This window comes from Suncus etruscus, chromosome 1 (assembly GCF_024139225.1).
Source record: "Suncus etruscus isolate mSunEtr1 chromosome 1, mSunEtr1.pri.cur, whole genome shotgun sequence".
Classification (NCBI taxonomy): domain Eukaryota; kingdom Metazoa; phylum Chordata; class Mammalia; order Eulipotyphla; family Soricidae; genus Suncus; species Suncus etruscus.
In genome coordinates, this window is record NC_064848.1 from 156276199 (window position 1) to 156294643 (window position 18445).

An 18445-nucleotide genomic window follows, 5' to 3' on the forward strand; every position below is an offset into this window, starting at 1 on the left:
AGTTGCGTGCAGGGGCCAGGGTGGAGCATGAACTCCTGCAGCGGCCAGGCTGGGAGGGATGCATAGCCAAGGCTGTGTTTGCACAGGGCTTTCCGGGCCTTCCTCTCTGCTGCCCCTCACCCCACTGAGCCACCATTACCATCTTCCTTTAGACCAGAAATGTCCCATGTTGTTCCTTTATGCTGATATTCTGACTCAGAGTCCCTGTAGGAATGGGGGCAGATATGTACCAGGCCCCTCTGATGCCACCCTCAACTCTCAACGGAGTCAGTTTCCACCCCCCAACCTCCGCCAAAAAAATGGAAGGAGATGATCTGTAGCTAGAAGAAAGAAAAGAAGGGGCTGGAACACTAGCACAATGGTAGGGTGTTTGCCTTGCACGCGGCTGATCCAGAACTGACTTCGGTTCGATCCCTGGTGTCCTATATGGTCTTCCAGTCCAGGAGCAATTTCTGAACTCCTAGCCAGGAGTAACCCCTGAGTGTCACTGGGTGTGGCCCAAAAACAAAAAAGAAAAAGAAAAGAAAAACAGCTGGAAAGTGCTACAGTGCCAGAAGCATCGGTGACTTTCAGGGTCCTGTTGAGAGGGTGGATGAAAAGTGTATTTTACACTTGACTACTACACCTAATGTTTACTGACTTCTCCCCACCTCTGGGTGGCACCTCTGCTCCCTGGTCACCACACCATGGCATGCACGGCAGGGGGGCTGGTAATTTGTACAGGGCTCAGGATTCCTGCTCATCAGAAAGAATTTAGAACTGGGGGTTGGGGATGGCAGGAAAGATAATAGTCATGGGAAATAACACATCATGCATAAGACACTTTTGCCGTACACACCCAGGTTTGATCTCCGTACCAGGAGACCAAGTTTGATCTCCTGAGTCCCACTAGGAGTGATCCCTGACTACAGTGCCAGGAGTAAACCTGAGCACTGCTGGATGTAGCTGCCCTCCCCGCCCCCCAAAAAAGTCTCCTGGGGACAAGTCAATCCAGTAATTGGTGTCATTCACCTCTAGTTCAATTAATTCCCCATGTGAAAGGAAGCAAAAACGCAGGGGCTTCGCCATCAAAAGTAGGGGTATCCTTGGAGTGCCTCCCTTTTATTTGATATAAAAACCCTTCACAAGAGGGAAGTGAGGTCTGCAGAGGGGAATCCAGGCAGTTTGTGCCAGCGAGTTTCTCTCGGCACCAACACAACTAAGTTTCTTTAGAATCTGCCACAAATTCCATCCGTTATCTGTATGTCTATGTTGTGTAGGTCCAGATTTTACTATGCTATGGATCAGTAATTCTGGGCCAGCAAGCCACAGCTCTCCATGAGGACGGAGCCCCCACTTATGCTAGCAACGGCCAGAATTTCCTTCCCAAGGCTGCCCTGTTTCTACCAAGAGCTGCTCCATCTAGGAAAAGTCCTCCTGACAAACCCAGAAGGACCCTTTGTCCCCAAAGGCCCAGGTCAGACACATCACACAGAGATGAGAGGTGAGACTCGCCCAAGGTCACACACCTGCACAGGAACGACGAATCTGGGACTAGAAGCGGCTTGTTCCATCTGCCCCCAAGTCCCATCCCCGAGGCTGGCTCTCGGGGATGCCCAGAGGATTTGGGGAGCGCTCTCCAGGGCCCCGTGGTCTGCGCCCTAGCCCAGGCCCAAGAGTCGGGGAGCAGGGGAAGGCAGGCATCGTCAGGGCCTCTCTGGCCAGGGCCAGCTGCAAGCCGCATCCTGGGTCCCCCAGCGCCGCGGACCCGCCCCAACCCCTCCCTCCGCTCCCTGCAGCCGGAGGAGCCTTTGTCAGCCATGCGCTCACGGGCGCACACGGCCCGGTCCCCCCGGCGCACACCCGCATGGGCGCGCACACTGGCCCAACGCACGCAGCAGAGTGCAGGCGGCGAGGAAGGAAGGAACTGACGGCTACGGACCGACGGACGGACGCACGGCCTGGGCTGGGGGAAGGGGAGCACCGCCCGGGGAGCCGAGGGCTGGCAGGAGGGGCGCAGAGCCGAGGACGCAGAAAGACACCAAGGAGAGGAGAGCAGAGGAGAGGACGACGGACGGGGACGGGGACGGGGGCGACCGGGGCTGCGAGGGCAAGCTGGCTCCTCCGGGGGCTCCCCAGATCCAGGCCCGCGAGGGAAGGGTGCTGCACCGACCGCATCGGGCAGTGGGCATCGCTTCCCCGGTGCGCCCGAGCAAGGGCCCTTTGCGCACCCCCACGGAAGCCTCGCCGGGGGCGGGGGGCGCAGGACCCAAGGCCACCGCGTCACCTCGAGGCGGAGCGGGGCCGCCAGCCGGGAAGGGGGGACCCCCGCTCACCTGCTACGGTGTACCTGTCCAGGTAGTTGAGCACGTTGCCCAGGCTGAGGATGGCGGCGGCCGCCCCCCGCCCGCCGCCCAAGCTGGCGGGTTTGGGTGGCTGCGCGCCGGGGCCTTTGGCAGCTGCCGCGCGGCTCGGGGTGCTCGGGGCCGCGGACGGGGCCCGCCGCACGCTGCCCGACAGCGTCTGCACCTCGTCGTCCGCGCTCGCGGCCCCGGAGGCGCCCCCAGCCCGCGTCCCGCAGCAGCCTGCGCCGCCAGCCCCGCGCTGCGCTCCCCGGCGCCGGCGCCGCCGCTCCGCGTCCGCCTCCTCCTCCTCCGCGCCGCCCGCCGCCGCCGCCGAGGCGCATTCCAGGCACATCATGCCGGCCGGGATCGGGACCGGGACCGGGGCGGCGGGGGGCGCGGGGAGCGCCGGGCCCCGCCTGGGCCCGCTCAGGGCGCGCGCGCGCCGCGGAGCCGCCGCCGCACCATCCCGGCCAGGCCCCGCCGGCTGCAGCTGCACTTTGGACTCTGCGGCGCGGCCACCGCTCGGCTGGGCTCCGCGAGAAACGCCGTCGCCGCGGCCCGGCTCTGACAGCTGCGCCCGGCGCCGCCCACCCGCCGGCGTCCAATCGGCGCCCGCCGCCCGCCCCGCCCCGCCCCGCACGTGCTGCCCCGAGGGGGGTGCCAGGGCCGGGCGCGCCCCGCCGGACGCCCCGGAGCATCCCCGAGGGGTGGGTGACGGAGGGACGGCAGCGAAGACTAGGGCGCCGGGGCAGCGCGCTCAGCCTCTCCCCGGTGTCCGCCAGCCTCACTCCCCCCACGGCCACCGGGCAGTGGGACCCTAAGGGAGACGAGGAGACAGCCCAGGGATGCTGCAATCGGAGCGCCTGGGGGCGAGGGGCCCTCAAGCAGGGAAGTCAAGGGCAGCCGGAGGAGAGCTTCGGGCACTCCGGTTGAGTTAATTCAGTGGGGGCTTTGCAAGAACTAGAACTGTAACCGCTGGAGGCTTGGTCCAGGACCCCGCGGAAAGCCAGATTCAGCCACTAAGTCTCTCCCCACACACACACCCGGACTGATTCCTGCACAGCGACCTTTCCCCCCCGCCCCTCACCTCCAGCTCCAGGGAGAGGCTCTCTGGCAGGGAAACCCTCTGGTTGGGGCCCACCAGAAGGACCTGCTCTGCTGAGAGCCTTGCTTGCAGCTGTATGTCTAAGGGAGGGACGAAACCCTGGTGGCAGGAGCTGTGCTTGGTGCATGACAAGACCCTAGGCTAGACTGTGTCTCTGAGTCTCCACTTCTCTGCTGAGGTCCCTCAGGGTGTACGTTTCTGACCGTTTGGATCTCTGGTTGACAGCTACCAACTAGCTACCAACAGGGGGGGTGAGCTGTCCTGACTCCTGGGAGTCTGTGTGGTGGATAAGGGTCTTCCCTCTGTCAGGTGCTGTAGTTCTGCGCTCTCTCTCTCTCCCTCTCCCTCTCTCTCTCTCTTCTCTCTGTCTCTCTCCATCTTCTGTCTTTGTCTCCCCATCTTTTCTGTCTCTCTCCATCTTCTCTGTCTTTCTCCACCCTCTCTCTCTCTCTCTCTCTCTCTCTCTCTCTCTCTCACACACACACACACACACACACACACACACACACACACATTCAGAGCCACCTCCCCCTTCATCTGTCTGAGGCTTTTATTGCACTAAAAATCCTGTACCAAGTGCTGAGGACAGAATGTAAACATTCAACTAGAACCCAGGAAAGCAGAATTATTCCCTGTGCTTCACAAGTTGGAAACATTTGCACAACTTGGAGTGGGGTGGGGGGACCCTTCAGATTAAGAACACAGAAATGGACACAGATAATCGGTAGAGAATTGGTGCTGACATGCCATATGGGCGCTCAACTCCCAACATGGAGGATGGGCGCTAAGTTCTAGTGTGGTGTCCACAGCCAGGTGCATCTAATGAAGGTGGCTATGAGTCATGGCACAGCCAATGAATGGCTCAGCACTAGGCACACCCCCACCACCCATCTGAGTCGCCTGTACTTCCAGTTCATCCCCAGACTGGTGTTTCTTGGCGCCTTTGAGGTGTATTTTAAATTGTGAAGTAACTAAAAATACACTTTGGCATATTGGGACAGCATAATGGCTGGGACAGGAGGGTTAGAAAACAGATTTCATTCTGGAAGTTGACTCGCTGCTTCTTTCCAGCTTGCTGTGCTAGGGACTGTGGAGCCAGATGGGGATGTTCTACTGGGTGTTGAGATGACAAGTGATTAATAGGCAAGGACAGTCTGGGAGCACCACAGAGCTGGATCTGGACTCCCCGAATTGCCTGCAGGATGTACCACCTAGAAGTCAGTGTCCAGTTGTGGAATTGTGATCAGCTGGGAAGAAGAGACAGTCATGCTGTAAACAACCCAGGGTCCTCTTTCCATGTCTTGTTCCATTACCAAGTGGGCCCAGAACAGGTAAGAGGGCACAGTTTTGAGACTTTTAAATGTGGGAACTGAGTTGCCAGTAAGCTCTTCTGCCATTCCCACTGTGGGCTTTGTTGGGCATGTCTATGAACACATGAAACAATTCTCAAAGGCAAGAGAATAAGGAGGTCGAGAAATCTTAGGCTGTATAACCCTGGGCAAGTCACAAAGGCCTCCCAAGTGCTGCTGGCAGGACATGGGGCCATCAGTCACAGGACATAGAGGGTTTTTTTCCTTTCTTTTTTTTTCTTCTTTTGGTTTTTGGGTCACACCCGGCAGCGCTCAGGGGTTACTCCTGGCTCTATGCTCAGCAATTGCCCCTGGCAGGCACAGGGGACCATATGGGATGCCAGGATTCGAACCACCGTCCTTCTGCATGAAAGGCAAATGCCTTACTTTCATGCTATCTCTCCAGCCTCCATGGAGGGTTTTTAATCTTCCTGACAGCGGTGGAAAACTGGGCCCAAGAGGAGATATGTGGGGCCGGAGAGATAGCATGGAGGTAAGGTGTTTGCCTTGCATGCAGAAGGACAGTGGTTCAAATCCCAGCATCCCATATGGTCCCCCCCCCCCTCGAGCCTGCCAGGAGTAACCCCTGAGTGATGTCGGGTGTGACCCAAAAACAAAACAAAAACAAAAACAAGAAGAGGTATGTGCCCGAGGTCACATACCTACTAAATGCATTAAATGTGGGTGTGTCTTCCCCATAATTCAGTGCTTCCCCCACTGCCCCACAATGCTTCTGTAAACCTCTTCAGGACAGTGTTCTTATTGACTTAATGAGAAAATGAGCCCAATAAGGAACAGCTTTTTAACATTCATTCAATAGGATAAATGAATAGGATGAACTTAAGAGGTTGGAGCAATAGGTTGCTCACTACAGTAGGTAGTACAGTAAGCTGAGAGCTTGCATTGTACCCAATCAACTGAGATTTGACCCCCAGAATTCCATATGGTCCCTTAAGCACTGCCAGGAGTAATTCCTGAGTACAGAGCCAGGAGCACCTTCTGAGAATTGCTGGATACCCCCCACAAACAGATCAAAATATAGGCCAATAAGACCATAACTTGAGACTAAATGGGGCACATAGCATTAGTGCTTAATGTCATAGGACAAGTATATGGAGGTAAATATGGAGGAGGTTTCCTCACTGAGGATTTCTCCAACTCTTTAATCTGAACATGCACACAGAATCTTGAGGGGACAAGGATGTAAGCTGCCATGTTCCCAGATGTTCTGACCACAGAACATCTTGTAAGAGCTGTAGAGCTCTACACAACACACTCTGAGAGACACCAAGCCCCCACCCCAGTCTGACACCTGGGAGTGCACTCTTTTCCTCAAGCCTATGCCCTAAACAAAAGCATCTCTAAGACCTGGGACTCAGTCTTCCCTTCCTGCCAGGTACCCTCCACCTGTGCAGTGTCTCTCACCCATGTTTGGGCTTCCACCAAATTATTCATGTGTCCTTGACACCCCAACCTCCAATTCTTGGTGTTGCCTTGTCTTTATGTTGTGCACATGTAATCTGCTGCATGTACTTGTGTATATGCAAACACTTGCACACACTTTAAATTCAAATATACTAAACTGAACTCATTATTTTTCCCAGCTCCCACCCAGGCATCACTTTTCTCTTGGCAAATAGTATCATCATCCTTTGTCTCCAAGTGTGCTCCCCCCACAACTCCCACATTTCGGTGTTCAGTCTTTCTCTGTTATCTCCTAATGTCCTTATTACTCACAGACTAACTCAAGTCTCCCTTTTTCCATTTGGATCCTGTTAAAACTCAGCACCACTTGTTCTAACATATTTTCTTCCCTGTATTTGACAGTGATTATGTAAATCATAATCCATTATGTCCCCTATTATGACCTTTCACACAACCACTCTATGCCTCCACATTACCTATAGGATTAAAAGTATTTCAGTTCCTTATTTTTTTTTTGTTTGTTTGTTTTTGGGCCACACCCGGGAATGCTCAGGGGTTACTCCTGGCTATGTGCTCAGAAGTTGCTCCTGGCTTGGGGGACCATATGGGACACCGGGGGATCGAACCGAGGTCCGTCCAAGGTTAGCGCAGGCAAGGCAGGCACCTTACCTTTAGCGCCACTGCCCAGCCCCAAAGGTTTATCATTTTTTTGGGGGGGCCACACCCGTTTGATGCTCAGGGGTTACTCCTGGCTAAGCGCTCAGAAATTGCCCCTGGCTTGGGGGGACCATATGGGACACTGGGGGATCGAACCGCGGTCCTTCCTTGGCTAGCGCTTGAAAGGCAGACACCTTACCTCTAGCGCCACCTCTCCGGCCCCTCAGTTCTTTATTATGGTCTCCAAGATCCTTTCTTTCCCTTCATGACCCAGGCCAATATTCCATCTCAAATCCCACAGTCAGTCCATCTCAAAATTACACTGCACTGCAGTGAATGTGGAGTTCCTTGAATTCCCTCACAGTTACTATACTTATCAGGACGTGAAGAAATAAGGAGGATCTGGGGATACTTGTCTATGATCCCTGCTATCCCTTCAAAAACAAAAATTCCTGGTTCTAATTCGTGGTGATTCAGTACCACGGAGAGCGTCCCCAGTGCACCCCTTCTCCCCTCACCCTTATACACGCTTTGCCTTTGCTGTCCACCTAGCTTATTCTTCTGCTTATCCTTCTGAAACCCAGAATAGCAACCGTCACTCCCTCCCCTGGGCGACTTGTAATTTGTATATCCCTCTATCACGCCAAACTCAGGTTGATTGTACATGATTCCAACTCCCACCCACCCACTGCTCGCCCACAACAGACTGTGAGCCTTAGGGCCTTGCCTTGTCTGATTCATCTCTACAGTTATGTAGGTGCTCAAAAATGTTTGTTGATTGAATGAGTAAATGACATTTAGCAGGTACTCAGGAAGTGTGTGCTGATTTGTATCATGTGTTTATGGTTCTGAGTGACTCAGAAGCCAGCCAGAATACTCTCCTGGCCCTTCTGAGGGGGAAAAGAAAGCATTTTCTCACTGATAACTCCACCCTCCATTAACTTCCATGTGCCATTTGCCTCCACCCTTCCCCATTGGCCACCACCTACAGCTGAGAAGATACCTCCTCTCATTGCTGTGGCCAAGTGGGGTTCTGTGGGAGGCCCCCACCTCCAGCCTGGGTCTGCCTCCTGAATTCTGCTCAGAATGTTTCATTGCTGCCTCTCTCTCTCCTGCTCAGAACAGATGGCTTTGGGTCCCCACAAACACAGAAGTTCCTGTTCTGTCACTCAAACATGTTTCAACCTTCTAAATTATAGGAGCTTCAGTTTCCTTTGATCACAAACTCAGACTAGCAGAAATGAAGAATGCCTTCCTGTGGAGACACTACATCTGAGAGTGCCGGTGGAACACCAAGTCATTGTAATGGACACTGTCTTGGTATCTGGTTCTCATCCCCCCCCCCAGTTCTTTTGTTTTGGTTTTGTTTGTTTGCTCTTTTAAAAAAACACCCTTAATGAAGTTATAAATAAAGACATGGGCCTGGGGTACAACTTGTCTCTCTGACCCAGAGATTGCTTTTTCAATTTTTGAAGGTGGTGAAGAGAAAGTACAGGGGTTAAGGTGTTTACTTTGCATGTGCCTGACCCTACTTCAAATCCCTGGCGCCACATACAGGTTCCTGAGTAAGGGAGTGAACACAAAATCAGGAGAAAACCTTGAGTCTTGTCAAGAGTGGCTCAAAAAATAAAAAGGGGGGAATATTGGACCAATTCCAGTGGTGCTCAGGACTTACTTCTAGCCTAGTGCTCAGGGATCACACCTGATAATGTTCAGGGAACCATATGTGGTGCTAGGAACTGAATTGATTTTGACTGCGTGATGTCTTAACTTCTGTACTATAGCTCTTTTCCATATCTTTAAGTCTTAAGTATGATGGTAAACAAGTGAGAGAATTGTCCAGCTACTTTTTTGTTTTGTTTTGTTTTTGTTTGAGGAGCATACCGAGCAATGCTCAGACCTAACTCCTGAATCTGCACTCATAACTTACTCCTGTCTATTCTTGGGGAACCATGTGCAATACTGGGCATCAAACTTGGGTTGGCCACAAGTAGGATGGCACCCTACTTGCTGTACTATCTCTTCAGTTCTAGAAATGTCTGAAACTCGAGTAAAAACTCTTTAAATAAAATGATCCAAGAGACTTGGCTCTTGAATCTCCTATCTTCCCCTCAATTCTGTAATCTTCAAATATGCTTTTTTTTTTTTTTTGCCTGGGGCCACACCCAGGAGTTCTCAGAGTCTATTTCTGATTCTGTGCTCATGTGCTCAAAAATCATTCCAGGGGGCCGGAGAGATAAGCATGGAGGTAAGTTTGTCTTTCATGCAGAAGGACGGTGGTTCAAATCCCGGCATCCCATATGGTCCCCTGTGCCTGCCAGGGGTGATTTCTGAGCAAAGAGCCAGGAGTAACCCCTGAGCGCTGCCGGGTGTGACCCAAAAAACAAAACAAAAAAAAAAAGAATCATTCCAGGTGGTACTCCTGGTACTGAACATATATGGTGGTGGGAATCAAACCCAGGTTAGCTATATATAATGCTACCTGCTGTACTATCTCTCATGTCCTGATTGCTTTGCTTTACTTTTTTTTTAAATTCCTGTCTTGCTTAAGAGTTTCTGTTGCATACACCTACAGCTCTAATTGAGATAATCATTCAGGAAATGCAAACACACATTCCCTAATATCCAGGTTTGAGATAAAATCATGGCCCCAGTCATCTCTGACTGCCTCTGTCTTTAGGGGCTGATTAAATTTTTTTTAAAAAAAAAGTCAACACCGGATAAGGGGAGATCAGCACTTCAGGGAAGAAGTAGATCAGCGCTGGGCATTATGAAGAAACAAACGGGAGTTGGGATGGGAAGTCTTCTCAATACGCTTGTTCAACCTCTAAACTTAAGGTCAAAGTGGAAGAAGTTCCTTTGGCACTTCCTGATCAACGCCCCCTCACTTGCTCATCCACCCATGCAGAAACAATCATGCTCAATCAGTGCAGGCAGACACCTGGGAGCAGGAATGCTGCACTTGTTTGGGGAGATCATCAATGATGATCATTGGGTTTAGGGGCCTCTTCCTGCTGGGCCTCTTCCCCCACTGACATATCCCACAAACAAGTGCAGAGAGTTAGTGCCATGGGTTATCCAAGAGGTGCCCTTAAGCCGGAAAGGGAGGTTCTGCTGCTTCCTTCCTCCTCTAGCCCAAGAGACGGGCTCTCAGAGACTAGCTCTTTGTCCTCCCTCCTACTCCCCCATCTGATCATTGACCACAGGGGGCAAAGGAACTTAACGGGGAAGCTAAGTATAGTGGGAGTCTGGGCCCAGATGCAATCCTGGTCTCTCATTTCAAGACTCTGCCAGCTCTGGAGCTCCTGCCCAGCCCCAGAACACTCTGGACAATAGCATCCCATAAATATCTGGCTGCACAGTGTGTCCCTCAGTCCTAGGACGCACTACCCTGCCCTGCCCTACCCAGCAACCCAGACAGCAGAATGCACTTGAGTCAGATGAAACTATCCCAATGACCAGCCACAGCTGTGGCCTCTGGGGTCCCTCCCACCAACTGCCCCTCCCCAACAACAGACACACACCCTGCTTCTAGGATACACCACACACCTCCGTGACTCATTAGGATTCTCTGGCCCTTCCCACCCACCTTGCCACTGAGGATTCCCTTCCTCTACCTTCACCTGCCATTTGCCAGCTCCTAACCCACTTCCTCATAGACATCTGGGGAGGTAATTTCATCGTCTATCCAGAGAAGTGACTATCAAAATGTGTCACTGTCGAGTCCTGGGCAGTGAGGTCAATAGGTGGCATTAGAGTAGAAGTCATTGCCCACCATTGTCCACTGATATTAACGAATGTTTGTGGGACTGGTCCTGAGTTTTGCAGGACTCCAGGTGGGGAAGGTAGTTGCTGCAGTGCCTTTTGGGAAGTTCTGTCTTTTTTCTGGGCACTGAGCCTCTCAGGGATTCTTCCCCAGGATTTTGTAGAGGAATGGCCAGTGCCTGTGGCTGGACTTCAGCTGGCCGAGGCTCAACCTAAGAGAATCACACAAAATCTGATTGACACCAGTGCACTGCACTGCGGACACTTCTTGAATACAGCTAGAGAGTTTGAATTTAGAGAAATCAGGATCTGGCCCAGGCCACACAACCAGGGACCACCTGGAGGATCCTGGCATTGGCCTCACCACATAGACTGGCCACTTATTTTGCAATATAAACCCTCATTTCATAAATAATTTCTTTGTAACTTGGGTGACCCATTTTTTAAGTCACTATATCAGCTCATGGGTGGGATTTCTGGTCTCCTGAGGGGAGGACAAAGACTGGGGATCATGAGTTGAGATCCTGCACTGAGGGATTCATCAACTTCAACACAGGACAGGAAGAGCATCAGAAGGGACCAAAATGAAGCAGATAGGGGTAAGGAGGTGTGTGTGGGTCTGGATCACAGTTGGCTTCAGCTGCTGGTCTCCCAGCAGTCTCCACAGGCTGGCATGGTGAAGATGGCAATCAGGCGGGAATAGTGACCTCCTAGTTGGCACCAGAGGGGAGTAGTATTCTGCTCAAAAGAGAAGTAGAACATGCCTCCCACTGTTGCTTGCCTGGAAGCTGTTCAGCTTCCATAGGGCCCGCTGTGATCAGCTGCTCTAATGCCAGCGACAAGTGTGGTCCCACAGAGAGACCCCCTGCTGGGCTGTTCTGTGCTTCAGATGTGAACTGGGGTGCAAGAGCAAGGCAGCAAGCTACTTAGTTCCATGACCAGGAGTCCTCAGTGCAGTCACACCAGCACCCCACACACAGCACAGAGATGGCCTGGAAACCCAAAGTCACATACCACCTCATCCCAGAGTAGACACCTGTCTCTGACACTCATCTGGTTCCACCTTCAGGTCAGAGGAAGCGTGTCCAGAAGCATGTCCTCCACTTTCATGATCCTGCCAAGAGCGAAAACTGGGTGACAGTGGACCATCCTGGAGTCAGAACAACACTCAGGGACTTCTGCTGAGCAATTCCCAGCTTCCCCACTTCCAACATTCTTCACCCATTCTGCAGAAGCATTGCCCTGCAGCAGTGAACCAGATAATCTCAAGACCAGAAGCCAGGGCTTCATAATAGCTTTGTTTAATTGTGGGGAGGTGGGGGGGGCTCCAAACTAGAGCTACCATACGGGATGCTGAGCAGGTCCAGCTCAGGCTTACCACAGAGGACACGGATGGTTCAATTTCCAGCCCAGAGCCAGACCATGGCAACTCTCTAACTGGGAAGAAGTAGAAGGTGTGGCTCTGCAGGAATTCCCGAGATACTGCCAGAGGTAGACAGAGGTGCAAGCACAAGAAAGCAGATGGAAAAGTGCAGCAGGGTGGGTGTGGTCTCAGAGGTCCACTGTGGAAGGAGCCGAGCTGGAAAGCAGGCCTAGGTGCTCCGGGTCTTTGCTGCCAGCATCTTTTCTGGCTGGGGTTCCTGTGGGAGGAAGAAAACTCAGCCAACCCCAGAGGAGCCAAGAAAGCACTTTGGGAGCAGGCTCAGGCCCAGGCCGCCAGGAAATTCTCCAGATTCCATTTTCAAAATAGACTCCAGATCCGATCCTTTTTCCCCACCTTCCAAGTGGCCACCGGTGTCCCAGCTCCACAGTTCTATCTCCAAAGATCTGGGAGCTTCTGGGCTTCAGTATGATCCTGTAAAGTTGTCAACCCAGGAGCAAAAGTGGCTTTTATAGTGCAAATCAGAAGTCATGGGGCCAGTGAGGTGGCGCTAGAGGTAAGGTGTCTGCCTTTCAAGCGCTAGCCAAGGAAGGACCGTGGTTCGATCCTCCAGCGTCCCATATGGTCCCCCCACGCCAGGGGCAATTTCTGAGCGCTTAGCCAGGAGTAACCCCTGGGGGTCAAACGGGTGTGGCCGAAAAAACAAACAAAAAAAAGAAGTCTTAAGGCTCATCTGATGAAAACCCCATAACACTTCCCATTGACTCAGCCTTCCAGCCACAGTGCTCCAGATCCTCTAGAAGGCCCCTGCTTTGGCCTCACTCTTGTCACTATTCATTCCCTGCCATTATCCCCTTTACTTCTGCTCTAGTCAACTTGTTCTCCTTGATGTTGCTCAAACATGCCAGAAACTTCCCCAACCTCAAACTTTTACTCTACCAGGAGCTACTTCGTTCCCTTCCTTCTTCACCTCCTCCACCTCTGCTCCAGTATCTCCTGAGCAGAGAGGCCTTCCAACTATCCTTTAGCAAACTTTCCCCAGTTTGTCCCTCTCCACCCTGCTTCCTGCTTTATGGTTCACTCAAGTACCTGCCACCTCAAGCATGTCTTAGCTTTTGCTTTTTTGTTGTTTCTCATGTCCATTAGTTTCTATGAGGCTTAAACTTGGCATACATTCCCTAGAATCTGCAAGCTTGCTTGGCACTTAACTACTTTTGAAGAAAGGAACCAATAAATGGGCAAGGAGCTTGGAAGTGAGAGGGAAGATGGATGCTCCTCACTCCCATAGGACTCAGCCCTGAGAAATGATGGGAATACCTGGACCAGGCCACCGGACTTGGACCTGGTCCTTCTCCAGGTACAGTGATGTCAGCAGGAAGCAGCCACCTCCCAAAGCGATGACAAAGGCGCAACATAGGAAGCTCTGCTGCAGGCTGAGAAAGCGTTGCAAGTAGGAGTTAGGCCGGCTGGACCGCAGAATGCTGGATATCTGCAGAAGACAGAGGCAGGAGTGGTAGGCCCAGCAGGCTACCTCCAGACTACACCCTTATGCTTGGTCCCATACCATGCACCCTTAGGCCTTGGCCTTACCAGTCCAGTGAGGTAGGGGCTACCAGCATCTCCCAGGATATGGCCGATGGTGATCTGAAGCGCCTCTGCAGTCCCCCGGCACTGAGGCACAACCACAGACTGCAAAACACAGGAGCATCAGAGCAGCACCTCAGACCAGGAAAGAAGGGATGCTACATCATACTCATCAGAAGATCAAATAAATACAATGGGGAAGCTGGAGAGATACCATGGAGGTAAGGCATTTGCCTTGCAAGCAGAAGGTCGATGGTTCGAATCCCGGCATCCCATATGGTCTCCCGAGTCTGCCAGGAGCGATTTCTGAACATAGAGCCAGGAGTAACACCTAAGCACTGCCGGGTATAACCCAAAAACAAAACAAAACAAAAAAACCCAAAACAAAATACAATGGGAAAAAGTCAGCAACCCCAAGGTCTAAAGCACCCCCTTCAGAGCACAAAGCCTCTGAGATCTGAGATGTGAGATCCTATTCCCTGGGATGAGGGTGCCAAGGACTCTGATGAGGATCACCCCTTCTTGAGGGTGTTCTGGAACAATGCAAGAACTAGGTGTGGCTGTGACAGGCCTGCAACAATATTCCAGTTCAGGAGCACAAAAGGCAGTAATCAAAAAGTTGACAGGGTAAAGAGTGGGTCCACAGTCAAGTATCTGCATATTTGGGGGTCCTGAGCATGGTAGTGTGAAGCACAGTCCCTCTAGCAAAATGTTCAAGCCCAACTGGTAGGAAAACAAATGTAGCCTTGGTGGAGAGCTCAAGAACAATCCTTGGAAAAAATTAAGAATCGGGGCCGGGAAAGTGGCGCTAGAGGTAAGGTGTCTGCCTTACAAGCACTAGCCAAGGAACGGTTTGATCCCCCAGCGTCCCATATAGTCCCCCCAAGCCAGGGGCGATTTCTGAGCACATAGCCAGAAGTAACCCCTGAGCGTCAAACGGGTGTGGCCCAAAAACAAAAAAAAAAAAAAAAAATTAAGAATCAAGATAAGGGGGAACAGAGAGACAGTACAGGGATTAAAGAGCTTGTTTTACACACAGCCAATCTTGGTTCAATCCTTGGCACTGCATATGGTACTCCAAGCACCACCCCTGGAACAAGTCAGGAATAGCCTCTGGACACTAATGGGTCCAAGCCAACAACCTCTATTCCCAGTCAAAATGAGGGGCCAGGTGATGGCTCAAAGAACTTGAGATCATGCTTTCCATGTAGAAGCTCCAGTCTCCATCCCCACACAGCATGCTCTTCAAGCACAACCAGCAACAATCCCTGAGCACAGAGCCAGGAGTGGCCAGGCCCAAAACATTAAGAATAAAATTAAGGGCCCGGAGAGATAGCACAGCGGTGTTTGCCTTGCAAGCAGCTGATCCAGGACCAAAGATGGTTGGTTCGAATCCCGGTGTCCCATGTGGTCCCCCGTGCCTGCCAGGAGCTATTTCTGAGCAGACAGCCAGGAGTAACCCCTGAGCACCACCAGGTGTGGCCCAAAAACCAAAAAAAAAAAATAAAAAAAAAAATAAAGAATAAAATTAAAATAATGGTGAGACAGCACCTCACACAAGTAAGAATGACCTATATTAAAAAAATATAAAAACCCCTGCCGCAAATATTTACCAATCTGAAGAAGGTCAGGGGGTGGGTTAGGAAGATGCCTGGGAACCCACACACCACAAGAAAAACCCAAAAGACAATGGGAAAAACTGTACTTCCAACATAGGCATAAGACCTGTAATACACCACCTCTTTACCTGCCCTCCCCCAAATGTAAGGTAGTCTTTTGCACCACTTTGGTCCCATAAAAATTTCGCTAACTCATTTTATTTCTTTTTTTTTTAATTTATTTATTTATCTTTTTTTTAAATGTTTGTCCTTCATATATATTTGTGAGCACATACAGTTTCAATCCCCCCCCTTTTTTTTTTTTTTTTTCTTTCTTCGTTTTTTGGTAGGTGACCTGTGACTGTTATCCCATCAGTCCACCCACGAATACACAGACATTATAATTAGCACCACTTCCCCCTACAAAGGCACACTAAGTAAAGGGGAAATTTTACATTTAAAAAAAAAAATAAAAGAGAGCTCTTATCTACTAGAGATAGGAACTCATAGTTATTTAAAATATAGGGATATCTCCTGCCTTGAAAATATGTCATGTGGGGGGCTGGAGAGATAGCATGGAGGTAAGACGTTTGCCTTTCATGCAGGAGGTCATTGGTTCAAATCCCAGCGTCCCATATGGTCCCCCGTGCCTGCCAGGAGCAATTTCTGAGCCTTGAGCCAGGAATAACCCCTGAGCACTGCCGGGTGTGACCCAAAAACCACAAAAAAAAAAAAAAAAAAAAAAAAAAAAAAAGAAAATATGTCATGTGGAATCAAATTAGACCTCAGGTGATTAGATACCATTCATGCAGCCTTGAACCCTGGATCTCCGACATAGAAACGGCACAGCTCTCCACAACAGCTGCAGGAAACAAACTCCATCCAGGACGGCCTTAATACGACGAGACCAACAACAAGGCCCAGCTCTAACATGATATCCTGACAACGGGGAAAATGCGATCATCTTGACCTTAGAGCAGATTAGCCTACCTTCCCAACTAACGACAAGACAAAACCAGAAGTCTTGGCTCCCTTTGGTAGGACAAAAACCCAAGATCGGGATTTACAGATGACTGGCTGCTTGATCCACGACCAGACTGTATACATCTTGGGACCAATAAATAAGCCCTAGTTTAGGGTTTGAACTATGACCTGCACAAGAATCATGATCCCCAGCCCCAAAGATCCGGCAGAGACAATTGTAACGGAATGGGGCTTTTGGGAGCACAAAGAAAGACGCTATCCTAGGTGCCACCCTAGGCTCAGTGCAAAGACCAAGATCATCAACCACAGAAGATGGGTTAAAATGACACTGAGGTAACAGAACCTCTAGAACCACAAAGACTGACTTCATCATAAGTCCCACCTCAGGATCTGTACAGATACTGAGACCTCTAAACACAGAGCAGAAGTCTTCCACACACCAAAGGAAAAAAAAAAGAAAGAAAAAAAAAAAAAAAAAACACCACCGGGAAAGTAAAGGATCCTGAGCAATGTCTAGAGTTGATCCCATGACAGTATGCTCCAAGGACGGAGAAATCCCATATCTCTTAGGCCAAGTGAATTCTTTTTCGAATGACCCCAATATTTACTGTGCCAGTGCAGGAGGGAAAAAAACAAAAATACAAAAAGCACAAAACCTTGGTTATTTTTTTGATATAAATATATATATTACCTTCATTTATTATTGTTATTATTATTTTTGATTTACCAATCTATTTTGGTCGATTTCTCTGTTTGGGTGTGATTATTGAAAGTGTAGTCCCCAATTATACTTATTTTTTTATTTATTTATTTTTTTTTTCTCTTCCTTTCTTCTCTTTCGTTATGTGCTATGCCATGTTTCTTAATTCAAGACCATGGCGTGATTTTTGTTTGTCTGTTTTTGTTTTATTTTTTTTTCTACTTGTTTGTTTGTTTTGTCTGCTCTGTGTGGTGCTTATCGATATAGCTGGAGCCCTCACTGGATATTTGACACTTCTTTTGGTACTAGTGGAGTGTTTCACCTACTTTTTCTCCATCCCAGATTGATGATGAGAGCCTTTAGAAGGACTCCGCCCATTTTCGGGGTATTAGACTCTTACCCCAGTTTATTGCTTTTTTCTCCTTCAAACAAAACCACGCAACTTGAACTAGCTAGTCCTGACTCCAGATAGAGGGGGAAATAAGGGAGGCATCAGGACCAAACAGGTGCAAGACTACTAAGTAGTGGGTTAGATACAGAGGGGACCACATATTCTAGCCGCCCTGGGGTGAGGGAAAAGGAAAAGGGAGGTAGGATAGAAACGGAGGCGTAGGGATGACAATTTGGCGATGGGAATCCCCCCTGATTTTATGTAAATATGTACCTAAAATATTATTGTCAACAATATGTAAGCCACTATGATCAAAATAAAAATTTATATTAAAAAAATATATAAAAAAAGGGCCCGGAGAGATAGCACAGCGGTGTTTGCCTTGCAAGCAGCTGATCCAGGACCAAAGGTGGTTGGTTCAAATCCCAGTGTCCCATATGGTCCCCCTGCCTGCCAGGAGCTATTTCTGAGCAGACAGCCAGGAGTAACCCCTGAGCAACGCCAGGTGTGACCCAAAAACCAAATAAAATAAAATAAATAAATAAAATTAAAAAAAAAAAAAAAGGTTGGAAATAAGGCAAGAATGTAGCTCGGTAGTAAAGCACTTGCCTTGCTTGTGTGAAGATGTGGGCTTGATCCATGACACTGAGAATGGCGTCTGGGAAACCCTCCCCCAGATGAAATCTGAGTGCTGTCTCAGAATGTCTGCCTCCCAAGCCCAGATCCCCCATTCACTAGTTGTGTGGTTTTGGGCTTCATCATCATTCATTCATCAGTGTCTTCATCTCATCCCCAGGGCCGGAGAGATAGCATGGAGGTAGGGTGTTTGCCTTGCATGTAGAAGGATGGTAGTTCAATCCTGGCATTCCATATGGTCCCCCAAGCCTGCCAGGAGAAGTTTCTGAACATAGAGCCAGGAGTGGCCCATGAGTGCTGCCAGGTGTGATCCCCCCAAAACAAACAAACAAACAAACAAAAAAATCTCATCCCAAACAGAATCATCAATAATACCTTCCTGGAAATAAAATAATAATAATAATAATAATAATAATAATACCTTCCTGGAGAGTTCTTCACTATCACTCTTGAGCCCATGGCAACAGATAGAAGCACCTCCAGCTCAGGAGATACAGAACTCTTGGATATTGAGACACGTGGCATCGTCTGCTCAGCCAGCCTTGC

At 50.1% G+C, this 18445-nt stretch overlaps 2 protein-coding genes across 2 annotated transcripts in view; both read right to left on the reverse strand.

The window, feature by feature from the left end:
- SPNS2 (SPNS lysolipid transporter 2, sphingosine-1-phosphate) overlaps window positions 1–2694 on the reverse strand; it is a 39976-nt gene extending 37282 nt beyond the window's left edge. Inside the window, exon 1 of the mRNA XM_049782571.1 lies at window positions 2316–2694. Within this exon, the coding sequence (XP_049638528.1) occupies window positions 2316–2679 (364 nt within the window). The 5' untranslated portion in view covers window positions 2680–2694. The remainder of the gene's footprint in view (window positions 1–2315) is intronic.
- Window positions 2695–11261: 8567 nt separating this feature from the next.
- The window catches only part of SPNS3 (SPNS lysolipid transporter 3, sphingosine-1-phosphate (putative)), a 75649-nt gene continuing 68465 nt past the window's right edge, over window positions 11262–18445 (reverse strand). The window contains 6 exon segments of the mRNA XM_049787433.1: window positions 11262–11335; window positions 11407–11521; window positions 11662–11739; window positions 12004–12107; window positions 13324–13495; window positions 13597–13695. Of these exon segments, the coding sequence (XP_049643390.1) occupies window positions 11262–11335; window positions 11407–11521; window positions 11662–11739; window positions 12004–12107; window positions 13324–13495; window positions 13597–13695 (642 nt within the window).